The sequence below is a fragment of the Pogoniulus pusillus genome, chromosome 21 (assembly GCF_015220805.1).
Source record: "Pogoniulus pusillus isolate bPogPus1 chromosome 21, bPogPus1.pri, whole genome shotgun sequence".
NCBI classification, from domain to species: Eukaryota; Metazoa; Chordata; class Aves; order Piciformes; family Lybiidae; genus Pogoniulus; species Pogoniulus pusillus.
Genome location: NC_087284.1, coordinates 15,039,407 through 15,066,875, shown reverse-complemented (window position 1 = coordinate 15,066,875; position 27,469 = coordinate 15,039,407). Strand labels below are relative to the sequence as shown.

The following is a 27,469-nucleotide window of genomic DNA, read 5'->3' as shown; positions in this document are numbered from 1 at the left end:
TGTTATATAAGATATCAGTATTTATTTTGATTGTCTCATTATGCATCCAGAAGAAGTGTTTTTTTTCACCCTTCAGCTGCTAAAACACTATACATCTCTGCAGATAGCTATGGACATTACAAAGGCACAGCCCATCATAATCAGCCCATGCTGATGTGCCGAGTAAAGCCCTGAATAAATGAGGCTACTCGAGTTTCATGAAGAACTCTAATTTTCTGCCCATGCACTAGCAAGAGGGAATTTCAATAATCCACAACTTGTTGTGTTAGCCATTGCCTGGCCTTGGGGGACTGCTCAGAACATAACTAACTCAGATAAGGAAAACAGACAAGAGACCTCAGGAACGACTGATACCGATTCCCACTTGTATGTGCCAGTTGTGCTTATTTAACTTCTCAACTTGCATGAATGCTAATATTCATAAACAAAATAATGTAACACAATTACATAAAGCTATCGAAGCCTACAAAACCAAACACGTTTGGTTTAACTTAATTCTATAGAAATATTTAAACAGCTTCAGGAATTTAATTAAAGCACTGTTTAAACAGCAGAGAAAGCAACAGTCTTATGCTATTTTTGAGCATTCTCATTCTCCACCTATGATACAAATGCCCTACAATCCAGATGTAACCTGATACCCAGGTATTCATCTCGCAAAGCCTTGGGAATGCTCGGAAACAAAGCATTGGAAATGATGTCAGGGCATTTAACAACTGCATAACATCTAAGCACGTCTGTCTTTGAACTTCCGACGCTCTCATCTCTCCTTTCAGTTGTAAGGACATGTTCTACAAATATCCTCAACTTGGATTTGCGGTTCTAACTCACAAGCAATCTCTCCTATCTCTTGAAAGCAAACACTAAGGGAACCATGCCACAGCTCCATAATACTGACTAGCCATGCTCAACTCCATATATATTTCACTACATATTTTTGATGCTACCAGCCTAAGTCTAAAGTCTTTAGACTCCTGTCCAGCCTGAATGCTTTAACATCTAGTGGCAGCACACATATTCCCCATGTGCAAAAGGAATGAGCAGTTTTTAAAAGGATAAACAAACAACTGTTGTCTATTTTCACAGAAACAGTCTTTGAATCCCTGTGCAGTTGAATAAGGATGGTTGGGTCAATGGCTCAGTGTGTCCACAACACTGCAATAGATCAAAGATTACTAATAAAGAAATAAAGCTAATCAGAGAAAACAAACAAATGAACAACAACAACAAAAACAAACCAGTACAAAACATCCTCTTGTGCAACTACAAATCTGAATGCTGAGAAAAAGGTAGCCTCATTAAAACATACTAGAAGTTTCTCATTATCATTAAAAGTCAGGCTAAAAGAAAACCCATCATGTTGAAAAGGTTTGTCTTTTCCTATTGTAAACATATTAAATTTAGAAGCCAAGAAATGGAGAGACAAGCATCACAAAACAGCACTGAATAAGTAAACAAACCCCTCACACACTGCTCTAATGATCTAATTCTATTTCAAACATCTGGATACTCAAGATTCTCAGGACAGTCAGCAAAGGTTAACAAAAGAGCACCAAAGCTGTGTTACTTCAGTAGCTTGTCCCTACCAGAAAGAACAAAGACAGAAAAGCAACATGTAGCATCAGCCACAACTAAATTTACTTGAGATGTGTTTTGAGAAGACAAAATAGAGGTACACTCTATTCTGCCACCTGCCATTTGCTCCCAAAGCCACAAAGCAGTGCTGCATCTTTGGCAGGGAGTGAAGCTGGTAGCAGCTGCACCACCAGGACATTGCTAGCAGGGAGCTGGGGAAACAGAAATGGGGCAACTTGACCTGTTTTTCTCTCTTCACATGGAAATACTGCACCAAGCAATGGACTCCAGCTGGAAACATCATTATGAATGGAATATAATTTGGGATGTTAGAGGAAGTCAGTCACAGCCCATCCCCTCTGTAACAACACACTGCCTGACAATTATCTGAGACTATGACAATGTCAGCTTAGCATGTGGTCTGAGCAACAGTCACAAGAAATTCAAGGAGGGCACACTGCATCTCAACCACAGCACCAGTAAAGAATGGCAACTGAGTGTGCAATACCTGGCTTAGCCTAACTGAATGTCCTTCCTCCAATAATCCATCAAGTGCTGACTAGCATTTCACAACAGCTTCACTCAAAACTTTTGCAACAAACATGCACTTTTGTGCAACAGAAATGGAAACCACAAACTGAAGAGCATGAACTGCTTGCTGTAAAAACTACAAACTGTTGACTTAAAAACATGTTGCTCAAGAGATATTTTAACACTGTATTTAATTCCTATTATGTCATTAACACCAAAACCCAATGTATTTCAACTATGAAGCTCATCATTCCCTTCCTCATGAGCACATCAGTTAGTGGAACAATAGAAATCAAGCCAGTAAGAACTGAGCAGCCATTTCAATTTCTACATTATTTTAAAAAGGAGACATGTTAACAACATTAAAGACTGATGAATCCAGAGGTTTCTTAAAGTCTACAAAAGGCCAGGACCACTAGCAGAGTCATCTGCTGGCCCTCTGGATCATTAGAAATCTTTACCTAGACAATCACAGAGAGCTGCTACCTTCATGACTGCACAGAACCAAAGAACGGTAGGGGATGGATGGGATCTCTGGAATGACGTAGTCCAACCCTCCTGCTATAGCAGAGGTCACCCAGAGTAGGTTGCACAAGTGGATTTGGAATCTCTCCAGAGAAGGAAACTCCTTAACCTCTCTGGGCAGCCTGGTCCAGTGCTCTCACAGGAAAAAAAAAACCCTTATATTCAGATGGAACCTACTGTGTTCCAGTTTGTGTCTGTTGCACTTTGTTCTGTCGCTAGGCACCACTCTTTACATATTGATAAGCATTGATAAGATCTCTTCTCAGTTTTCCCCAGGCTAAACAGCCCCAAGTCTCAGCTGTTCCTTCAAAGAGAGATGTCCCAGTCCCCTCATCATCTTTATAGCTCTTCTTAGGTCCACTGGAATCTCTTCAGTAGTTATCTGTCCCTCTTGAACTGAGGAGCCCAGAACTGGATTCAGTATTCCAGAGGTAGATTCACCAGGGCAGAACAGAGGGGAAGGAGAACCTTACCCCAACTGCTGCCCACACTCTTCCTAATGCAGCACAGGATACCACTGTCCTAGACCACAAGGCCACATTTGTCTGCTAGTGAACTTGTCAACCAGGATTTCCAGGACTTCTCCACAGGGCTGCTTTGCAGCCATTCAACCCTCAACCTGTACTGGTGTTATTTCTCCCTAGGTGCAAGACCCTACACTGGTCCTTGTTGAATTTCATTATTTCCCCTGTAAATACTAGAAATTCTTTTCCCATTGTAAAAGCATTTCTCTCAGCCCCTCATCCGAGCTCTATCTCAAGGGACATCCAGGAATTACCAAACACCCTAACAAAACCAAGCATTTTACACCACTGTCTGCAAGGTGAATCAGGCTTGTTTTGTAGGGATACCTGTATTTGTGCTAGCACAAACACTGCAACCCACCCCAATTTATACCACCCAAACTGAGATTGCATTTATCCAACTCTCAAGAGATCAATTTCAGCATTTCAATCCTACGAAGTTATCACATTCTGAAGCCCCAGGTTTACTAACCACTAGATTTCTGCAATGCTGTGACTTATATCAGTCCAGGACTAAATCAGAAGCAAGTCTTCTGAACCATAGAGGGAAGGTCAGAAAGTCTGTGCAAAACCCACATATTTCACCTGTTTTCTAGCATGTTTAAGTATAGGTATGGTGCATGCATATATTGTCAAGTCCACAAGCCACAAATGCAATTACAAGCAATATGGACCAAAAAAGGTCAAGTAATTTGAGCATGTACAGAATCAAAATTACCATAGCTTCCTCTTCTGTAAAAGTTCAGAAATTCCAACTTACGTTTCACAAATCCTTAAATTTTATGGTCTTTATCTTGCAACAGCTTCCTGTATGAAATGTCTCTGCAGGTTCAGTGCAAGGCAGTTCATATAACTAAGCTAACAAATGTGTCCAATATTGGCTAAAAAAAGAAACCTGCTACTAATAGCAAGAAGTAGAACATGAGAAGAGGAAATCTCTGAAAAAATCATTTCAAGTTCAGTTATTAAATCTCAAAAGAGTCAGCACCTGAAGCCATGGATAATCTGAAGGGAGCTGAGGCTGTCTAGTTTGAAGAAGAGGAGGCTGAGGGGAGACTTCAGCACTGTCTACAGCTACCTGAAAGGATGTTGTGGAAGGGCTGCTGCTGGTCTCTTCTTATAGGTAAATAGTGACAGAACAAGAGGGAATGGCCTCAAGCTGTGACTGGGAGGGTTTATTCTGGACATTAGGAAACATTTCACAGCAAGAGTGGTCAGGCATTGAAATGCGCTGCCCCAGGAGGTGGCTGAGTTGCCAGCCCTGGAGGTGTTTAAAAGTGGTTTAAATGTGATGCTTGAGGATATGGTTTAAAGGTGAACTTTGTAGAGTAAGGATATTGGTTGGACTTGGTGATCCTGGGGGTCTTTATCGACCAGAATGTTTCTGTGATTCTGTGAAGCAGAAAATTCCTGATTCAGGATTCAGTTTAAACATGGTGTTACACGTCTGAAATGCTGTGAAACAAGTTTTCATTGTACTTAGGGCACATCCATGGTTGCATCATTTCTGACTCTAAATAGCACTTCTGATTCTCCTTCATCTTTTGGAGTGACTGGTATCTGCCAACAGCTCCACAGGGAAAAAAACCTCTTATTTAATGACTGCTATAAGGTAAATGCATACAAACTGGTCTACCTGCACCAGGAACAGTGTAGCCAGTAGGACAGGGGAGGTTATTTTTCCCCTGTACTCAACACTGGTCAGGCCACACCTTGAGTACTGTGTCCAGTTCTGGGCTCCTCAATTTAAGAGAGATGTTGAGGTGCTGGAACGTGCCCAGAGAAGGGCAACAAAGCTGGTGAGAGGCCTGGAACACAGCCCTGTGAGGAGAGGCTGAGGGAGCTGGGGTTGTTTAGCCTGGAGAGGAGGAGGCTCAGGGTTGACTTCATTGCTGAAGGGAGGCTGTAACCAGGTAGGAGTCAGTCTCTTCTCCCAGGCAACCAGCAACAGAACAAGGGGACACAGTCTCAAGTTGTGCTGGGGTAGTTATAGGCTGGATGTTAGGAGGAAGTTCTTCACAGAGAGAGTGATTGGCATTGGAATGGGCTGCCCAGGGAGGTGGGGGAGTCACCGTCCCTGGAGGTGTTCAAGAAAAGCCTGGATGAGGCACTTAATGCCATGGTCTAGTTGATTGGACAGGGCTGGGTGCTAGGTTGGACTGCATGATTTTGGAGGTCTCTTCCAACCTGGTTGATTCTATGATTCTATGAAATGAAATTATAGAAGATATTAATTGCAATTTATGTTTATATAAGTAGCTAATTTTTAAGAAAAAAATCAACACTACCCACTATAAGACAAATTGCTTCTAAAATTAATTTTGCTGTATTTTAAACTATTTTACTTAATATTGTCCATTAGGAAAGAATGAGGCTCTGTATCTTCACTACTAAATATCCCTTGGGATCACACTAATAAACAATACACCCAAGAAAAACAATTGGCTTTTATCCTCATAGATGCAAATGTGTATAAAGTTTGTCAGTTAGCATTTTTCTACACTGGTAGCTGGAGGCACTAATGAGGGTCATGTTCCATTGTGCTCTGAGCTGTAAAACTAATAGATGAGAAAAACTGATTATTTATCCCATTAAAAGCAGTTATCAGGCATCATCTCCCTTGGGAAAGTTTCAATTTCAAATACATGCATGCAGTGAAACAGTTCTGTGGCCAACTATTTCTTGCTGTTGATCTGTGCTTCTGCTGCTTCTTTATGGAAGACAAAAAAGTTTGTAAGAGGAAATGTTGGCTAAAAGTTAAATTTGAAAGAAACAGTTACCTATTTTAATGTCTCTGACAGGAGTGGTACAGAAAGGGTGAAGCTGAGATACTGCTGTATTGCATTGGCAATATCCAACAAGCCTTGATTAAATACACCAAAACAAAATCTTGGTATATCATCAACCTTTACAGATGAACATTAGCCAGAGACACAACAAGAACAGAACTCAGTGTAAAAAGCCAGAGCTTTGTTGAAGACAGACAAAGCAGAATACCCAACATTGGGTTTGTCCTTCCTGACTTAGGGTCTACTCTAACCACAGGATAATACACTTTGAGAAGTACCAGAGAGAAGACTTTTTCCACTCAAGCTCACCCAAACAAGTACAAAATCTGGTTTAGGACAAACACACATTAAGCATTAGTAGACAGTCCTTTGAACCATAAACAAATAAACCTCACACTTGTCAGTAAGAACGAGTTTAGACCCTGTTGACTTCTGCATTAATCCTGCTACAGCAAGTTCCTGCATGCTTTCTCTGCTCCCTCCCTAGGAACAGCCAGGCCTGCTAGGACAGCAGCCAATGTGCAGTTAATGAGAGAAATATTCAAAGCTATCTACCACCTGCTTCCAGTACTCAAGGCATTAACCTTTTTTGCTCAATTCATCTACCCTGAAGTGGTAGAACAAAGCACCTGTTAACAGAGAGGGTCATATAATACACAAAACACTGTAAAGCCCGTAGAAGCCACATTAAGAGCAGCTAACAAGAACTCCTCTTTGTACTACTAAACCCTTTCAGCATTCTACTATTTGTCACACACTTTTTCAAAACGATGCATATGGGTGAAATAGTTTTGGTTTTCACCATCTTAGAGACTCTCAATCTATACTTTTCACCACGTCTTTCATAATGAAAAACCAGCAGTGATCGCTTAATGGGGAAAGTTTTATTTTCACCTTAGCCCAGGACCTGTCCCACTGACAAGTAAAAAGTGAGCTTTGCTGAAACTGAAAATTCTTTTTAGAATGTTCTCTCCCTTTGGCAGCTCATGGGAAGTATTCTGGTCTATTAGATACATGCTCAGGAAAGCAAAAGAGAAAACATGCCAAAGCCTTTTTCACCTCTTATGACTATACTGTCTGTATGCAGGCAAAGCAAGCCAAAGCAATCAGAGCTCTGATCTTGTCTCACATCATTTCCATGGACCTCAATCAATATTATGTCCTCTTTCAGAAATGCCTTTACATAGTTGAGGAAAATCTAAAATATCTTAAGTGTCTCATACACTTTTTAGCTCTGATGCAATTACTTCCCATGAGAAATGCAAAATAAATCCCTCAACAGAAAGGAGATGAATGTCAGGTGGCAGAGGCGGCAAGAACCCCAACCGCACACCCCCATATTAAGCGCAATCTGGGAAGTTCAGCTAAACCAGTCCGTTGTTGGACACAGTCTGCTTGGGTATGTCACACAGATTTCTCCAAGAATAAAAAAGCACACCTAGCCTACTGTCTGAAGTTGTAAAAAAAGCACACACCTCAAGATGTCTCAGATGGCTTCCATTTCCAGTAGTCACATGCTATCACACCACCATGTGTACCACAAGCTCTTAATTAATTAGTCACCACCCCTAATAAGGCCACATCTGGAATATTTTGTCCAGCTCTGGGCTCCTCAGTTCAAAAGAGGCAGGGAACTACTGGAGAAAGTCCTATAGAGGACTACAAAGATGAGGTGACTGAAGTATCTTTCTTACAAGGAGAGACTAAGAAACCTGAGGCTGTTTAGCCTAGAAAAGAAAAGACTGAGAGGCAATCCTATAAATGCTTATTGATGTGTATTAACAGGATGTGGCCAAACTCTTTTCAGTGCTGTCCAGAGATAGAACAAGGGGCAAGAGGCACAAACTAGAGCATAGAAGTTCCACTCAACATGAGGAAAAACTTCTTTCCTGTGAGGGTGACAGCACTTTACCAGGCTGCCTAGAGAGGTTGTGCAGTCTCTCTCTGGAGAGATTCCAAACTTACCTGGACACGATCCTGTGCAATCTGCTCTAGTAGGAAGGTTGGACTAGTCTTCTCCCGAGGTCCCTTTCAACTGCCACCATTCTGTGAGAACTCAAACTAGGTTTTAACATATTTACTTGGTAGCCTGTTTTTCAAACTGCAAACAAAGAGAAAACACCCTAGATAGTGTTAAACCAGCTTCCAGTGTTAGAGTTAACCTGCTAACTTGTGATCTTAAGAGAAGGAGGATCTCTAACTAGGATGTTAGAAATTTAGCTCTATTGTATTGAGAATGAGGCTGTCTTTGGTGAAAAGAAATAGCTGTCATCATTCAGGTGAGACGTTATCAAATAAGTTTTCAGATGCTCTTCATATAAATGCCTGTAATGCCCTATCCAGATCTCTCCCATCCCTCAAGAAGCCTATTATTTAAAGCCTTTGATTAAATAACAAAACAAATCTGAAATGTTCAGCCCCAAATAGTACCTCCGTGGTGGTGATTATTTCTATTGTATCTGACCCTGGTCAAAGCAAAAAGAGGGCAGCCAGCATTGGGATCCCAGCAGGAACATCATATCCCCGAAGCAAGAAGAGGGCAGAAGAGCATGAGAAACACTGTGAAAGCCCAATAGTTACTTTGGCTGATTTTATTACATTTGGTTGGTTGGAGGGGATTCCTACAATTATGCAATTTGACCAGGTCTGAAAGGAGAGTCAAGACGAACTGTTTGCCTTTCTACTAAAGATAGCATCAGCAGTCTAAAGAGAATTAGTTCCTCTTGTAGTGTTGCTCACTTTCTTACAATGGGTTTCAGCTGCTTACACATGCATGAAGGTTCCTGTTCTAAAATGCTGAAAAAGGAACAAATGCAGCTATGTCCACGTTTTGGTGGATGAGGAGAAGCATGGAAGTGTTACTCTATAAACTACCAGGGCTGTTGTACTTTCCAAGTCAGAAGCTTTCCCTGCTTATTTTTATCACTGAAGTGTAATACATTTGCATTTGTTTGTAAAAAAAATAAAGTCTATCTTGAATGTTTAATGTGAACTTAACTGATTTTCAATGCCTGTAAATACTACTTGTAACACACTGCTCTAGGAGCCTACATAGCTGGAGACCTGTAACTACAGTTGAATCAAAAAGTTCAAATACAGATATATGAAGTCATAAAAGGAAGTTGGCCCTTCATGTTCTAATACTATTTTCTAACTTAAAATGACAGTTGAATGCATCAGTCTCCAATGGTTAAGCTCAAGGCTCAAAGAGTATCTAAAAGCGAACTAGCCCAGTAAAGCACCCAAGGCTTTATAATAAGCAGTGTATAACTAAAGCCACAGCCCTAGCTAACTTCTTAAAGCATCATGGAATACTTAAGAATCCCAAATGTGTTCATATCAAAGTCAAAAAAGATTTCCAGAATAATGTTTAAAAGTTTATTTTAAAAGGCTCTGCTCTTGTACTACTTTTTTTTTCTTTTTAAACCAAAGTGCACACAAGTTTACAAGCCAGGCTTTTGCAAATCTCTGCGAAGTGCAGCCATGTAATACATGTAATCATCAGCAGGCCATAGGCCTTTTATCTTCTAAATGCTATACAATGGAAAACATTCAGCTCAGTATGGTCTGCTTTTTCTCTGCATTTTATAACATCACGTCAAACAGCTTTTAACATTCTCTTTTACAGCAGAGATGGGTGCAAGAAAAGGAATGCACTCAAATGGAGCAAAAAACCTTCCACTACCAAACATCATTTAAATGTTTCCCTTACCAACAGCTACGTCTTCCATCAATCTAAGAGAATAGGAGCATGCATGATAATATTCAACAAGCTTAAAAAGAAGGCAAAAACAACCATACCAGGTTGGTAATTTTTTAAATGGAGATTTCCAGTTCATACAAAATTCTTCTGCAGCATTTGGAAGCCAAAGAGGACAACACTCTGGTCCATGGTACAGCTGAACTATAAAACAGTTAAATTGGCTATTGCTCAAGCTGAAAAATGTTAGCTAGTAAAATAAACAAAAAAAAACCCCAAACAATAATACAGGTAAGTGTAGCTATATATAAAAAACCAATAACAAATCTCAAATGCTGAAGTAGAAAACCCTTGTAGAAATAGAGAAGAGGAGGCTCAGGGGTGACCTTATTGCTCTCTACAACTATCTGAAAGGAGTTTGTAGCTAGGTGGGTTGGTGTCTTCTCCCAGGCAACCAGTGACAGAATGAGGGGGGACAGTCTCAAGCTGTGCTAGGGCAAGTTTAGGCTAGAGGTTAGGAAAAAAGTCTTCACAAAAAGAGTGATTGCCCATGGGAATGGGCTGCCCAGGAGGTGGTGGAGTCACCCTCCCTGGAAGTGTTTAAAAGAAGACTGAATGTGGTGCTTAGTGCCATGCTTTAGTTGATTAGATGGTGTTGGGTGATAGGTTGGATCTGATGATCTTGAAGGTATTTTCCAACCTGTTTCAATCTCTGATAATTAAAAAAAAAAAAAGACTGTCCTTAAAAGAAATCATCCATCAATCAAGTGTTCATTGTTTTCAACTAGTTACTTGGTACAATTTATACTAAAGAATGCTTTCTACAAAAATACTAATCAGTTATTATGACATAATGAGCTATATTATACTACAAAACTAATTTAAGAACTGATTTTGCTTAATGGTGTGCAATTGCTGAGATATTCACAGCCCTCCCATAACTGCAAATATGTAATCATTGAGCATAAATCTATCCCAATCAAAGCTCTGATGAAATCAGAGTGCAGCCGGCACATGAGCTCCCCTGGTTGCTCTTAGGAAAAAAAAACGTGATTTAAAATTCTAGTTAACAAATTGAAGATGTTTCTCTTGCACAGCAAAAATAAGTTATCTCTTGAATAAAACCATTTTCTCAACCCATAACCACACGAGTCTCATGACAAAACAGTAAGATTTTCATCAGTGTTATCTGGAATAACATAGAGGATCTGAGCAAGAGTGAACATTATTGGCAACTTCTCTCAAAGTGCCATGTTTCCTCCTACCTAAGAAAGCTTGCTCCACAGACATTTTTAGTTCAGAAAATCCATCTCTTCACATATTTCTTCAATGCAAGAAAAGCAGAAAATGGCATTCTTCCTATCTACAAGTACTTCTTAGTGCTGTCCCATTACCTGAAGTACCCCAACACAAAGAACGATAGTCATGGCAACAGATTATTCGTTTAAAATGCAATGGACCATAAGGCTATGACACATCCCAGAAATGAAGTGAAAGAAAGCTTCTTGTGCTAACAGTATTTATAAAATAAAGAGCTCTGGAACACTTACACTCCCTCTTCCAGAGGTACTTCACAGCTTTGACTTTACTGTACGAACATTATAAACAAGTGTAAACTGTAGTCTACTTTTGCACTGAAAATGTGTAAGTAAAAGCAAAAGGCTTAATGTTGCTTTAAACAAAGCAATAACAGAGTTCTAACTCAGCGGGCAACTCAGTGGGTTTTATTCCATTTGCAAAATGCATCACATGAATTATGGGCACAAATGTTAACAAAGAAACAAAAAAATCTTCTTCCAAGGTCACTTTCACTTGCAAAAACAAGCAGCAGTAGAAGGCTATTCTTATCTCTTATCTCTGAACAAGCTTTTGTGTTTCTTGAAGAATAACCTCAATCTGTACTTCATATCAACACAAGTACATGAAGAGAAATTCTGTAGCATTCAGAGGTAATAATGCCTTTTACTCTTTAACTTAGGTCCCTTGGACCTGAAAGCCTTAAGTAATTTGCATGACGTAAGACCAAAGCTCTGTTAAACTACCATTTCAACAAATTCTGCACGTTTTAGTGCTTCTCATAGCATGAGAGATCTCACACAGTGTTTATTCATGAATGGGTGAAGACTGAAGCAAGGACAGAGATGGGATCCACCCCGTGCTAAAACCCTTCACATTTCTGCCACAACTCATAGCTATCAGAGTTGAATATACATTGCAGTGTGCCTTGAAGTGAAGGGAGCAACATATACTTAACACAATGTGCTAATGTTCCACATTCATTATATATAGTAACAAAGAGGATTATAGTGGTGAAACTTATTCCATACTATGAGATAAGCCATGACCAGCTCAACAGCATAAACATATCATACTTCCCAAATGACATCATTCTGGCTAGTTCAGTAAAAGAATCCAGAATCCCACCCATAATACTCAAATCAGCTGAACTCCTTAGGAAAAGCCAGAGTCTTTGAAAACACCAGTAACACAGCAGAACACTCAGGAAAGAATCAAGTGAGGGGAAAGATGGTTAGCCAGACACTCGGAATGGTTTCCAAATTTTTGGAAGTCATTATGAAAACTGAGTGACGTATTTCAGTCGTAACAGTCTAGAAAGTATCAGAGCACATATAAATCAAAAAAGCACACATGAGATCAAAAAGTGTATTTTAAAGGTAGTGACCTCCTCTAGAGCGTTTTCTTACACTTAATTGTCTCCAAACAGCATTAACAGATTTACTATGGCTTACAGAAGTTAAGGTTAGCAATTTATTTACTGAATGCTTATTCTTGTTACTAATAAGATCTAAGTTTCAAGAAAATTACTTTACAATAAAAAAAATAGAGGCTGAGAGAGAAAGTACTGTTCAGCCTGGAGAAGTGAACAATATAGGGAATTCCATCAATACTTATAAAGCTGATGGGCAGCAAAGTGGGAGAGAGGAGATGACAGAGCCTGGAATTTCAGTGGTGCCCAGTAACCGGACAAAAAGGATTTAATTATTGTTTTTTAAAACCCCACCTAGTAAATTATACTGGGAATTCTTTATTACTTACTACCTCTGCCTTTAATCTTTTTTATGACTAACCAACCCAGAACAAAATCTGCACAGGAAAAGCTTCCAATTCCCATTTAAGAGCTACCGGTCTTTAAGCAACTCTTTGCCTTCCGTAACATCACCTTGGCTCAGTAGTGTCAACTTTACTGATACTGAAGAGAGGCAAACTGGTATAGAGCTATACAATGAAAGACACTGAGCTTACATTGTTAGTTGGGTTGCTCCAGTTCCTTACACATCTGCATATGCATATATTCAGAGTTTGGGAGTGGTTTTGATTTGTTTAAAAACAACATCAGATCAGAAAAGGTTGAACCCACCAAACCCGCTGGGTTCTGACACATCCTTTGGCACACAGTATCAGTGAAGGATCAGCTTCTCAGACAGTCATTCTTTAAGCACCAGCGTGAACATGCTTGCTGGTTTGAATCGGTGCATTTCAAAGTCATATATGAAAGAAAACACAGCAGAAACTGTTATAGAGAGCAGAGAATAAAGAAACCTGATCTACATCTCTCACATGACATTTATAATACCATGTAACACTTTAAATCTGAACGTTTGGTGGGTTTGTTTTCCAAAGAAGCAGCTTCTTGCACTGAGTAGTAATTTTTCCACCCCAAGTATGTTTGTTTTGATGATCCACATACTAAATGTTTAATTTGTTCTTTAAGCAAGAAAAATGAAGATCTCCATAGCTACCAACAAGCTCTTATGATAAGGATACAAGAGCAGTTAGTTTTGTTATCAGCCACACTTCATACACTGGGTTTGAGGCTGTAACAAGATGTATTTGTGAGAAACTGTGTTCTTTAGAAATCCAAGTTTTTCCTCACCATACTAAAACTCAAATACAGTAGTAATTGCCCTTTTCCAAGATAGAGGACACTTAGTACTTGAGTTCCAAGTCCTATGAAAGAGCACCTGCATATGGTTCTCTCCCTTATGTTTAATGAACGTTATTAAGAATGGTCAGAAGTAACACCAGAAGTCCTTCTCCATAATGAGAAACTGCCAGGATCTCAGCATAGAGAACAAATGACACATGCTACAGGAAAGAAGTGACTTTCTGCAGTGAGAAGAAATGGAGAGCAACCAGAGTATCTATGTTTCAGAAAAGCACAGGGAAAACTAAGGAAAAAAGAAGAATAAACCCAGGCTACAAATAGCATTAGGTTCATTAATAGAGTGGCAACAGAAATAAGAACTTCAAAGAAATATTTTGGGTCATTTGCTTTTAGCTAGACCCTCTTTCTTAACCAACTACTATTCTGCTGGTTGAAGGCCACACCATACCACATTCATTCTGGCATAGGATTAGTAAAAAGAAAGATGGCCACAACTACATTGGAAAAGATCCTGTCATCAGTTCTGTTGGCCAGTGCACACTAACTGCAAGTATTCTGGGAATAGCCTTTTTTTTTTCCTACCCTCTGGCAAAAGTTTAAAAAGCACCCAACAGCCAGTCTAGCCAGTCTCATCTCCAAGTGTGACACCAGCAGTCAGGAAGTAAAATCCTTGTGGGAGTGGAAGAAGCTTCTGCTCTGTCACCTACCACAGACAAATGGTTTCTAATCCATGTTACAACCTTGGGATGCTGTTAGTAACTCCAGTACTGAAAGCAGGTAGTTCATATTTAGCTTCTATATCCTCTCTACCTTCTGGAGCTTGCCAACTGCTTACCAAGAAAGATGCTTTCCTAAACAGAATCAATTTCAGCAAACAGCGCACCACACTAAACAAATGACTGCATAAATAGGCACATGTTTACTAAAGGTAAAATGTACAAGAAACATACCACAGTATTTATTTATACTGGGAAATGAGAGCTATAAGCTTATAGGTTTTCCAGTTACTCTGATCACAGCTTCACCTCTGCCAAAGTCAGAGGCAGAACTCCCTACCATGTCATTTTCCAACATGCATATGTTACAGTGAAATAAAACACATTCCTCACAGTATTTCTGCAATAGGCTAATCAATTCACTTTAAGAAAATGTACAGTTCAATGGTTGGTTTGAAGTAACTCATATATACTCTTTTCATTGGAAAAGACTGATTATGTACAATTTGAGTTAAAAAACAACAGCCTAAGAATTCACATTTTTGAAAAACAACCATTCAGAAGGATAGCAAAAAACTGTCATGAAAAATACATGCATTGGTAAATTCTTTCAACTTATAGCTCATTAAAAACATAAACTGCACCATAAAAATCCATTCTAGAGAATTCATCATTGTAATACTCAAAATCAGCATACTTCTTGCTCCAAAACACAGAATTAGCTCTAGATGGAAAATATGAAGCTTTTAAACTGAAAAGATGCAGTATTTGTCCATAATTAAGTATGTGTCTTTAGGGAAACAACTTACTTGATTGAGTTTCTGAAGTGGTCCTCAGCGGGATTTTTCACTGTACAACTGTTCAACAACCATAAATCTGCTTCAGCAGAGTTGTCTGTAAAACAGAATGATACAAACCTGCATTAAGGATTATCCAGCCTGTCAAATGCTACTTTATATCATATTAATTAAAAAAAAAAAAAATCCAAACTTGGCCATTATCAGTAAGTTCACTGTATACAAAAAAGGACTTGATATTCAACATTTAAATCAATTACATTCTCTGAAGGTTTTTTGGTCGGTCTGCTCTTGTTCCGAGTTTTAGAATAAAAAGACAAGCAAACAAAACAAATCCCAACAACCCAACCCCAAACATCAGCACTTCCATTATATGTTTGGGGTTTTTTTGTTTGTTTGCTTGTTTGTTTGTTCTGCAAATGAACAGTTATCTCACTTACCAGCTGAGGTCATTCATCATAGAAAACAAAGTTAAGAAAAATGGTTGGTACTCCCAAAAATATATAGTGCCTGGAAAGATCTGGTCTACCCACACGCAAAAAGCTCACCAAAACACATAAAAGACCTTTTCAAACTCGGTGGTCAACACAAGTAGGTTTCATTAACAAAATCAATCCTTTGCTCCAGCTCTACTGTGAATTAGTGCTGCAAAAGAGGCAGATCTGAATGTAGAACACGTGAATCTCTACTAGCGTGAGGAACTAGTGCATATAATCCGAAAAGAAATGTGTACATCTATTTAAGGTATAATTATAAATCAGCAATTTTTAGACAAACAATGTTCCTGCAATGAGTATCTGCCTTCATTCAGACAAACACATAATTTCCTTCAAGACTCAAACTTTCCTGTACGTTCACAACCTATTGGTATCTAAATGCATGAACAGAACTGAATGCCAGAATTATCTGCAGAAGCACATATATCAACTCTAATCCTGTAAAACATGACCTGCACTGAAGAATTACTAGCATAGTTATGCTGCTTGTTAAGTCAGAACTTCTTTCCTCAAATAAAAGAATTAAGGTAATCCACCTCAAATATTCAAATGCTCTAGCATTCATCAGAAAAGACTGTATCATTCTGGATGAATCTGTGTCATATGCTCCTATGCAGTACATCCTGAGTACTGACTCAAGTCTCTTTAAATAGCATGAGCCAATGAAGAATGTTTAGTGGTAAAATACCATTTTTAGGATGCCTTAATGGAACTGACATCCTGCTGAAGCAAAAGAAAGCTTGCAAAGACTCAGACATGTTTACGCATGCACTCACCACGAATGTATCCAGATAGGGGCAAATCCTCTTTCCCTTCCATACGTAGTCTAAATGGTACCAGTGAAAAGTCTTTCTAGCTGTCTGACTGCCATTTTCTCCAAAGAAATGCTCCTATACAATTAACACACACGAGTCTCTGGGGCTGGATGGCATACACCTGAGGGTACTGCAAAAACTGGAAGCACTCAGCAAGCTACTTTCCATCATTTATCAGCAGTTCTGGCTAACTAGGCTCAGGTAGTCAAGAACAGCAGTGGCATCCTGGCCTGTATCAGGGCCAGTGTGGCCAGCAGGATCAGGAAAGTGACCTTAGGCACTGGTGAGGCTGCACCTCAAGTACTGTCTTCAGTACTTCTGGGCCCCTCTTTACAAGAAGGACATCGAGGTGTTGGAGCATGTCCAAAGAGCAACCAAGCTGGTGAAGGGCCCTGAACACAAATCTTGTGTGAAACAGCTGAAGGAACTGGGGGTGGTGAGCCTTCAGAAAAGGACTCATTTCCCTCTACAACTCCCTCAAAGGAGGTTGTAGTGAGATGGCAGTTGATGTCTTCTCACATGCAGTGAGTGAGAGGATGAAAACAAATGGCCTGAAGTTACTTGAGGAGAGGTTAGGTTTGGGTATTAGGAAAAAATTCTTCAGTAAAAGAGTGATCAGGCATTGAATAGGTTGCCTGAGGAGCTGATGGAGTCACTGTCCCTGGAGGTGTTCAAAAAACATACCAGATGTGGCACTTAGGGACATGGTTTAGTGGCCACTTTGGTGTGAGGTCAACAGGTGGACTTGATGATCTTAGAGTTCTTTTCCAACTCAAACTATTCTATGATTCTATGAACCACCAGTCAACCTAGGAAGAGGGTAAAATCAAAATAACACAAAATAGCAAGGTACATAGTGAGAACATTCAGGATTCTAACATCTATCTTGATAGAGAGGACACCATCAGCTTCCATCAAACATTGGCCTCTTCAATGAAAAAAAAACATTCAGACCTTTAGTTACTTCAAATGTTAAGCAAATGCATTGAGACCTGACCCTGTCTTGACAGGTTGGGAAGGAGAACCAAGTTCAATGTTAAGTCTATAGAGAAGTCAAAATGAAACTGGAATGAGCCAAAGAATCCCTCCTCTAACATTATCAGACTAACGAATATACCATTACTGCTAGAAAGATAACTATAGGTTAAAAAATAACAATAATTTTTAGGAATGTTATGAAGCAAAGCAAGGTACCTTTTCAACACCAGAAAAAGACTAAAGCTTTGGCATAATCAAATTCACTCAGTATGAAAACAAACAGATTTTAAAAACAGTTTTCCAATAACACTGCCAAAATTCTTGTTTCTTATTCTTTTCAGCAGAGTAAAAAATTCAGCTCCACACCCATAATACACCCACCTGAGAATCATGGGGGAACTAAATAACAAGAGGCCAATGTTGTGAGCCAGACAGGAGGCTGGGAATATTTAACAGACAAGAGTTTCAGTAGCAGTCATACAGCACTGCAGAGCATAACCATTTTCAAGTGATGATTTTATTCAGAGGAGAGATGCCTTAATACAGGAAACATCAATTCTAGGCTTGGTTTCAGTTCCTCCTTGTACCATAGTCTCCACATAAGAAGAAAGGGATAGACTCATTGTGACAATATTTCTCCCCTAAAGGTAAAATAAACCCACTTTTCTCAAAACAGCACTGGGAGAACTAACATGTTTAAGTTAAAAAGGCACACTAACCCAACAGAAGTAATTTCATACAGCAGCTCAGACTCACAGAATCAATCAGGCTGGAAAAGACCTTTGAGATCAAATCCAATCTATCACCCAACACCACCTAATCAACTACATCATGGCACTAAGTGCCACATCCAGTCTTTTTAAACACTTCCAGGGACAGTGACACAACCACCTCCCTGGGCAGCCTGTTCCAATGCCAATCACTCTCTCTGTGAAGAACTTATTCCTAACATTCCGCCTAAACCTCCCCTGTCACAGCTTGAGACTGTGTCCTCTTGTTCTGACACTGATTGCCTGGGAGAAGAGACCAACCCCCACCTGACTTTCAGGTAGTTGTAGAGAGCAATAAGGTCTCCCCTGAGCCACCTCTTCTCCAGGCTGAACAACCCCAGCTCCTCAGCCACTCCCCACAGGGCTGTGCTCCAGACCCCTCACCAGCCTTGTTGCCCTTCTCTGGACATGTTCAAGCATCTCAACATCTTCCTTAAATTGAGGGACCCAGAACTGGGCATAGAATCAACGAGGTTGGAAGAGACCTCCAAGATCATCCAGTCCAACCTATCACCCAGTCCTATCCAGTCAACAGTATTATTTTATCATAAATATAGAAATAGATCATGCTGGTACTTTTTAGAACCTTTTTCTTATTCCCTCTCAGGTATTTACATCTAAGTTTTCATATGCATGAACATATACACAGCTCCTAAGCATGTGTGTGTTCACTACTAAGAGTTCCTAGCACAAGTCTTTAAAATGACAGGTGAATTCCTTCTTGCACTGAACATGCCTAAAAGAAGTAGATGCACTAGTATGGATTCACTGTTAATTACTGTATATTCCAAGAAAATTTCAGTTGAAAAAATAGTTAGCTGTCATTTTTTGATCAGGTTGCATGTTTACAGCATTGCAAAGGGAACTTGTTATCAATTGCATTTTGCTTTGAGAAGTTTTGATGCACTTACAATAAAGGCACAGCCTCGACGGTCATGCTGAAACAAATATGAACCAAAACATCAGATCCAAGTCCTTGAGGCTTCATAATTACTGAATACTAAGTAACAATGGGGATAAGTGTTCTTTACTCTGGATGGGGGACTGAAGGGACTAGCTGTATGTGTGTTTTCTGACATGAGTAGTTGCTAGTGTTCAGTGTACCCAAATGAAGAGTAAAATAGTTCTGACAAGTAAGTTCAGGCTTCTAAATACAAGCACAGGGGCAAACAGACCCGAGGTCTTCCTGTTTATACTTCAGGATGACAGATTTTGAAGCACTTAGATCTAGATGGTCAACAGCACTGTAACTACTAATGTAGCCCATGCATCCTTCCTTGCAAAGCCTCCATCAGTCACCTCTTGCAGCTTGAGTCTCCATCTTGAAGCTGGGATTCATTCACTCAGCAGGTTGATGCCCATCACTTTTAGAAACATCCACTAGACAACAATGCTTCTAAGAAATCTCCAAATTTTCAGTGAAGAACAGGTTTGTGTTTGGGAACTGTCACAGATCTGACTGAGGAGGACAACTTAACCTTTACAAAAGGTTTTCCAGCAAGCCATATATACCATGACAAGCAAAACTGAAGCAAGTACCACAAGCACAGTGAACAATTACAGTAGTGAATACGAGATAGAGGTGCCCTTTTCTAAGTCCTGCAATAAACTTCTCTAAAGAGATCTTATGTCTTCAGCTTTTCATCTGCTCAGTGTAATGACAGCCTCTTGATTTTCTCTTTTCTTTTTTGCTGCTGTACATTTTTTATGAGCTACTTAAACAGTTCCCAGTACATTAAGACATTTTTAGAAAAAAAAAAATCATGTCCAATCAGCATTGGATTAGATCCTCAAAAACACAACTCAAAACCATGTCCTTTCTGCATTGTGACATCTTTTCCATAAAAGAAAGGCTACACTGGAAGTAAACCACAGTCTATCATACTCTCTGCAAAAACAACAGAGTACAAAGAAACCTAAAGGTCATGGAAACTTCTGAATACTTCACTTAATTGGGAAGCTCTGGAAAACATGAATTGGCTGCATTATGCAATATTCTGAGGATAAAATGTCAAGAGTCTGAAACAGCAGTGTACCTAGAGTGGAAAACAGTATTTACAATGCTTTTCTTACTAGCATTTTTGAGTTTGTTATCATTTTAGATATCATAAATCAGGAGAATCTCAGATGACTGCAGTAATGCTACCAGTTGAAAACTAAACAGTTGACATGATTTTCCCCTGGTGCTTCATCTGAAGTCTTCTTTCTTTGGACTCTGTTTCAAAACTTTGTTTTTCAGTTCCCCCCAAACCACATGTCCTTGGGAAAAAAAAAAAAAGAAAATCAAAGCACACAGAGCACTAAAGTACAAGGAACAGAGTGAAGTCCTGAAAGAATTGTCTTTCTTGACGTTCTTCAGCATACCACTTGTCTCTGAACTGAAACCACTATTGGATTTTCTCAGCACTGACTACTCAAAGAACATTACTCCTAATTTGTAGGACATACTTTTAAATCCTATACATCAACCTGTGTAATTTGAATCAGAAATATCATCTTTCTCTAGCAGAGAAGGCTCTCCCATAGCCTTTTCCTCCAGCCTCTATACCCTGTTCAAAGCTCTTTGTGACTTTTCCTTCTTGCCCTTTCCAATTTGGTTTTACTTCTAACTCTTGCAAAACAAATATATCTCCAATTTCTGTTCTCATGTGCTCTATTCTGGTCTCTGTTCCCATTTCTGGACCTCCCTGTTAACAATTTATCTTGTGCCTTCTCACTTCCAAAGCAACTCTGTCCCCTTCCCTCAATCCCCTGCATAGCATTTTATGCTCTGGAGCCAGTAACCCTCAAGTCATGTATCTAGAGCATGTGCTCACAACTGGACTCCATGTGAATCATCTCCCCCCAAAAGACACAAACATCTTAGCATGAGGACATCTCACAGCCACTTACAAAAGTCACCCAGCATCTTGACTGGAACAAAGTTACCAAACTTCTTATTTGTTTCAACATTCCTGTGTCACAGAAACCCACTCTTACACCCCACATCACTGAAATTAGGTGCTGGTTAATTTAATGATCTCTTGAGCCACTGGGCACCGAGGGACCTCAGAAAGTATTGGGAAAGAATCTTTTCCATAAATATTAGTTCAGAAATGTTGTGAGTCAACAGTGCAGAAAGAAGGTACATCTTCCTCTGGGGACAGTAAGTTTGGTTATTTGCTTCTAGACAATGGGCTTTGCTTGGCAGAGGAAATATACACAACCAACTTCAGAAGAGCACAAGAAAACTAATTAAAAAAAAAACCCAAAAGATAATTATGCTTTCCAGACCTTTCCTTGTCACATGATACAGTTGCCACTTGCTAGTTCATATCGGATACAAATGATCACTTTTCATATACCATGTTACAGAGAAGACTCCAAACAAATGAGCACTTTCCTTTAGTCTGCTCTGTCAACAGCAACTACAAATCAAAAACATGAGTTATGAATTCCACAGCTGACACTTGGTTGAAATTTCAGAGCCATGTTATCAGCTCCCACTCTCTGAAGATGTACCATGCGTGCAAAGCACTCGCATGCATGCTGAAAGTACTGTATCTGCAGAGTGCAAATGCCTTTCAAAGCAGCTCCACTCATCTCTACTGATTCACACATTGCACTGGGTTGGAAGGGACCCTTGGAGGTCATTCAAACCCCCTGCAGTCAGCAGAGACACCTCCAACTAGATTAGCCTGCCCCAGGCACATCAAGTCTGATCTTGAAAGTCTCTAGGGACAGAGCTTTAACCACATCCCTGGGCAGCTGCAGTATTTTACCACTCATTAACAGCAGTATTAGGATGTAAAACACAAAAGGGTCAACTTGCATGCAATGCTTCAGTTTTGTCATTGAATTTCTGAGACATTCTGGTCACAGCATATTGCTTCATCCACAATCAATAACAATGCCTGATAACCCCTTCCGTGAAACAAAATCTCCTACCCTTCAACGTGAATCTTTCCTGGCACAAGATGAGGCCATTTCCTCTGGTCCTGTCCCTTGCTGCATGTGAGAAGAGACCAATCACCACCTCGCTACAACCTCCTCTGAGGTAGTCATAAACGGCAGTGAGGTCTCCCTTCAGCCTCCTCTTCTGAAGGCTAAAGAACCCTGGTTCCCCTCAGCTGCTCCTCCCAAGCCTTGTGTTCATGGCTGCTCACCAGCTTGGTCGCTGTTCTCCTGACACGCTCCAGCACCTCTGTATTTTTCTTGCAGTGAGGGGCAAGGGCCATGTCACAGGCTGGGATTCTCTTTACCAGCCCCGGGCACAGGGGGTGTGGGTTAACTGCTATGGCTCACACAGTTCCCCTGGAGCAAACGAAGGTGAAACGACATTGAACAGCTAACGAACTGGGTTTGCTAGATTGAACCAGAGCAGAGGGAAAAGGGGAGGGGAAAAGAGCGGGAAAAACACACTTTGAAGAGAGGGGATATCACCCTTGCCCTGGCTTGGACGTTGTGCATTGCTGCAGAAGCCTCCGAGTTTCTTGGCAGAGGCCGTGGAGCGGGGCCATGCTGCACACTCCTCTCCAGGCCACAGGCAACACGAAGCAGAGCCGCTCCAGGAGGCTTTTCTGCGGGACGCAGGCAGCAGTGAGCGCCGAAGGATGCGGGGCCAGCGGTACAGGCTGCCCGCTGCAAAGCCCTCCAGGCAGGCAGGCAGGCAGCAGTGGGAACGCAGGGCCTTGCCACAGGGCCTTGCCACAGGGCCTTGCCACAGGGCCACTTCTGCTTCACCGTTTGCTGCTGCTGCTGCTGCCTACTAAAGTGCAGGGCCGGGCTGAGCAGTGGGAACAGTGCAGCTTCCTCCGGCCCCCTGCCCCCTCTGCTTCCCCAGAGGTCCCTCCCATTGCCCCCTCACCTCCCGCACGGCAGATCTCACTGCCCCCACACCTAGGCCAAGTGCCATGTGCACCTCCGCCCCTCAGTGGTGCTGTGCAAGCCAATGTAAACACTTAGGGTCTCACCTGCTGTTTGCAGTGCAGTCTCATCACTGTACTCCTCATGCTGGGCAGTGCACCATTGGCCTTTTGGTCACCTAAACACATTGCGGGGCCCTATTCAGAAGCCCCAGGACCTTCACTGGCAGGCAGCCCTCCACCCACTCTCTCCCAAGCTTGTAACATTGTGTGGGGTTGTTATGGCCCAAGTGCAGCACTCGACCTTGTTGAATCTCATACCATTGGCCTCAGCCCATCTATGCAGGCAGTCCAGATCCCTCTGAAGAGCCTTCCTGCCCTCCAGCAGATTGACATGCCCACCCAGCTTGACATCATCTGCAAACTTACTGAAGGTGCACTCAATCCCCTCCCTCAAATCGCTGACTGTTGTGGGAGATACATGTCCTGGCTTGCCCAGGCATGATCCCATGGTTCCCCTCCCTCTGCTAGGGGGGAGGAAGCAGAGTGCAGGGAAATGACAAAAGGCTTGGAAACACCCACTTGGAGGGTCCAAGACTTGCCCAGACTCAGCCCTCCCAAACAAGGGAAAGCAAGCTCCTCACTTCACCGAATACGGTCAGGTTTGGCAAAGTGTCCTTCTGAATGGTGAATCTCTGTGACCAAAGGGGCCATTACATTCGGGCAAACAATAAACAGGCTTTTGCCACGTTATGCTCTGCTTTGCCTGCAACAACTTTCAAGACACCGACAGAACTGCCTCCAAGTGTTTGGGTACTGTCTGATACTACTGTGTGAGTAAATATTCACAGCCTGTAACTGTGTAACTAGATTCTGTAACTAGATTCTAATGTGCCTCCTGCCTTAGCAGCAGAGAGAATCATAGAATCATAGAATCAACCAGGTTGGAAGAGACCTCCAAGATCATCCAGTCCAACCTAGCACCCAGCCCTAACCAATCAACTAGACCATGGCACTAAGTGCCTCAGCCAGTCTTTTCTTGAAGACCCCTAGGGACGGTGCCTCCACCACCTCCCTGGGCAGCCCATTCCAATGGCAATCACTCTCTCTGTGAAGAACTTCTTCCTAACATCCAGCCTATACCTACCCTGGCACAACTTGAGAACTGTGTCCCCTTGTTCTATTGCTGGTTGCCTGGCAGAAGAGGCCACCCCCCACCTGGCTACAATGCCCCTTCAGGTAGTTGTAGACAGTAATAAGATCACCCCTGAGCCTCCTCTTCTCCAGGCTAAACAGGCCCAGCTTCCTCAGCCTCTCCTCATAGGATTTGTGCTCCAGGCCCCTCACCAGCTTTGTTGCCCTTCTCTGGACATGTTCCAGCACCTCAACATCTTTCTTGAATTGAGGGGCCCGGCCCAGAACTGGACACAGGAGAGGATCCTCCTGAGTCCACTAGTGGGCAAGCAGTAGAACTGAAACTAAGAACCTCTTTCCTGTTCTAAGTTTGATGTTTGTATTTGTTAGTTATTTCTTAAGTGTTCCAGGTTGCCTGTTCCCTGTGCGTATAAATACCCAAACCGTGTGTTTTGAACATTGGAAATAGGTATTCTGGTAAGATTTAATGTTAATAAACAATTTTCATAGTTATAAACAATCTTTGCCTGGATATCAAAATTAATATAGATTATTAATTTTGTGTAATTCATAACACTGATAAATAATAGAACTGGCCCCAGTACTGAGTCCTGGGGAACATCACTTGCAACTGGTCACCAACAATAAAACAGTATCAGAAAAATGCAACTGCCAGCTAAGAGGTGTGCTAGCAGAAAGCCAAAGTATAGTCAGGGGCTGTTCAGCACAGTACCACCTCATGTTAAGGCACTCAAATTATCCTGGGCAGCAGCAGATGCAGATGCCATAGTGTGGTGCTCTCAAGGGAGCATTTCATGCTGCTATTAAGCTCATGCATTTCAAGAGTCAACTGCTCCTTTCACTTCAGTGAAGACTTCATGGTCACCGTAAATAATTTCAGTATGAAGAGTATTAATGAGTGATTCATCAGTCTCACAGGGAAAGTCCCACTACATTAGAAACAAGGTCAAGCAGCTTATTTTAGCCAGGCTACACTACGGCACACAAATAACTCCGACGACTCATTCTGATGATTAATGAGGGTAGAATTTGTTTTGCTGACAGAAATTGGAAAAATCCCAGAAAACTCCTCCTCCTCCAAGTCTTAAGGCTGCTTGAACTTCCAAAAATAGCACATGCAGTACTGTTCAGCACTTTGTCTCTGTACTCCCTACATACAGCTCCATATGCAAAACACAGGAGTTACTCAAATGAGCAAACACAGACTACCTCAGTCACTACTAGTCGGAAGTTAACCATGAAGAAAAGAAGTTTAGTCGACAGTATTGTGCAAGACTTTCAAAATACATTGCAAATATTAACTGATTTGCCTTCAACACCCACACATTAAATATGCACCCAGCCCTACACCAACTCCTTTTCATCTCATAAACACAGACATGTAGTTTCAGAGTTTCTATAACTTGACCAAGCCACACAGAATGTCTATGCAAATAAGCCACAATCCAGTAGTTCTGACAGCAGACTTGAAGGGATGTCTTAAAAACAGCCCTTCTGTAGTTTAGGTAGCATAGCAAATCAACACAAAGCATTGATCAGCAGATTAAAATGAGGATTTGCTATGGGATACAATAAACAAACAAACATGCACAAAACAAAAGACAACCAAACAAAACCACCCCAGATGACAACAGATCTACAGACCCCCTGTGACTGCTCGAATATATCTTGTAGATATGTCACTTAACCTAAAGCATCTACTGAAGTCTAACTACTGCCTTAGAAGGATGACAGTTGTGTGAGCTTAAGAAGAATCTATAGAGTCACAGAATCAACCAGGTTGGAAGAAACCTCCAAGATCATCCAGTCCAACTTATCACCCAGCCCTATCCAGTCAACTAGACCATGGCACTAAGTGCTTCCTCAGGGATCACTTCTCATCTTTGTACAATGCTTTAGAATCTCCACTTGCTCTATCTATAATCCCAGAAGAAAGCTTACCTATAAAAAAGTGGTTAGGATGATTTGACTGTATTTTACAGATCTGTTTCTAAACAACTGGTAAAATTTAAGTGAAACTGATGATGTTGAGACCCGCAAGGCACAAAATGCAAGTCAAAAATGTAGTCTAAACCACTTATTTGAAAATATTACACATTATGATGTTACTAGGTAAAAAAACCACTGCAGTCAAGCAGAAGCAACTAATTTCATATGCTGACAGCAAAGTCAAAGGTGAACTAAAAAAAGTATGAAAATTTTATGGGTTTCTGTACACGTCATTATTCCATATGAATTTGCGGTAAACAGTAATAAATATTTCAGAATCAAGAAAGATTGACTGGAATCTGCCCCAGGAAGATCATTTTAATCTCCCTTAGGTGTAATGTTCTGACAGGCCTCACTTAAATGCTTCTATCTTTGGAGCTAATAAAATGTTAAACAGCTCTCCCTCACTGTGACTGTAGGGGAGAAAGAATTAAATAGAGATTGAGACTTGCTTCAGTCCTATCATGCACCCACGTAACAACCTGCTGTGCTTGCCACAAAAGGTACAAACCAAAGGCCTTTATAAAATGCAATGGCATCACTTGAGTTACCTCCTCAGTGAACCCTTTTACTTCTAATCCCTGGAAGCCAAAACTACATTAAAAAAGAAAAAAAGAATACCAAAGCAGTGAAGAAGACTCAAGTACCGCAAAAGTGCCAAGAAAATGAGGAATCTTTGCTTCATTCCAAGTGCTCTATAAAGTAGCTCTTAATCAAATGCCCAAAGTGAATCATGGAATCAACCAGGTTGGAAGAGACCTCCAAGATCAGCCAGTCCAACCTATCCCCCAGCCCTAGCCACTCAACTAGACCATGGCACCGAGTGCCTCATCCAGTCTTTTCTTGGAACACCTCCAGGGATGGTGCCTCCACCACCTCCCTGAGCAGCCCATTCCAATGGGAAATCACTCTCTCTGTGAAGAACTTCCTCCCAAGATCATAAAAGCATAATGTTGATCTGGAGAGCAACTTTACTCCACAGATGTCTTGCTCTTTCAGTACACCTATTGTGTACAAGTTGGCCCATGGCACTGAACTTCCTCACTTCCATAACTTCCTAACGTCCGCTCATTTTCACAAGAGCCAGGATTACAGTTTTGCTGTAGTCTGCAAATTAAAAGCTAAATTTTATTCCTGTATCTATTTCACAATCTTTTTTTTTTCCCCTCTAAATTCTGTCTGTATTAAGGTGCACCTAGAAGCAACTTATTGATTTCAAATGCTTTGCTTCCACTTGCTTCTCCTGATACCTAAAGGCACAGACTTATTTCTCCTGATACCTAATGCCACAGGGAGTATGGATTTAGGTTCCATCTATCATTTTTTAAAGAGTTAAAATATATAATCTATCTGAGCC

The 27,469-nt window shown here is 41.0% G+C and overlaps 1 protein-coding gene across 7 annotated transcripts in view; it reads right to left on the bottom strand.

The window, feature by feature from the left end:
- Positions 1-27,469, bottom strand: part of CDKAL1 (CDK5 regulatory subunit associated protein 1 like 1) — a 435,672-nt gene that overhangs the window by 345,698 nt on the left and 62,505 nt on the right. For all 7 annotated transcript variants that reach the window (XM_064161063.1, XM_064161059.1, XM_064161062.1 and 4 more), the window contains one exon: positions 15,077-15,161. In XM_064161063.1, the coding sequence (XP_064017133.1) occupies positions 15,077-15,161 (85 nt within the window). The remainder of the gene's footprint in view (positions 1-15,076; positions 15,162-27,469) is intronic.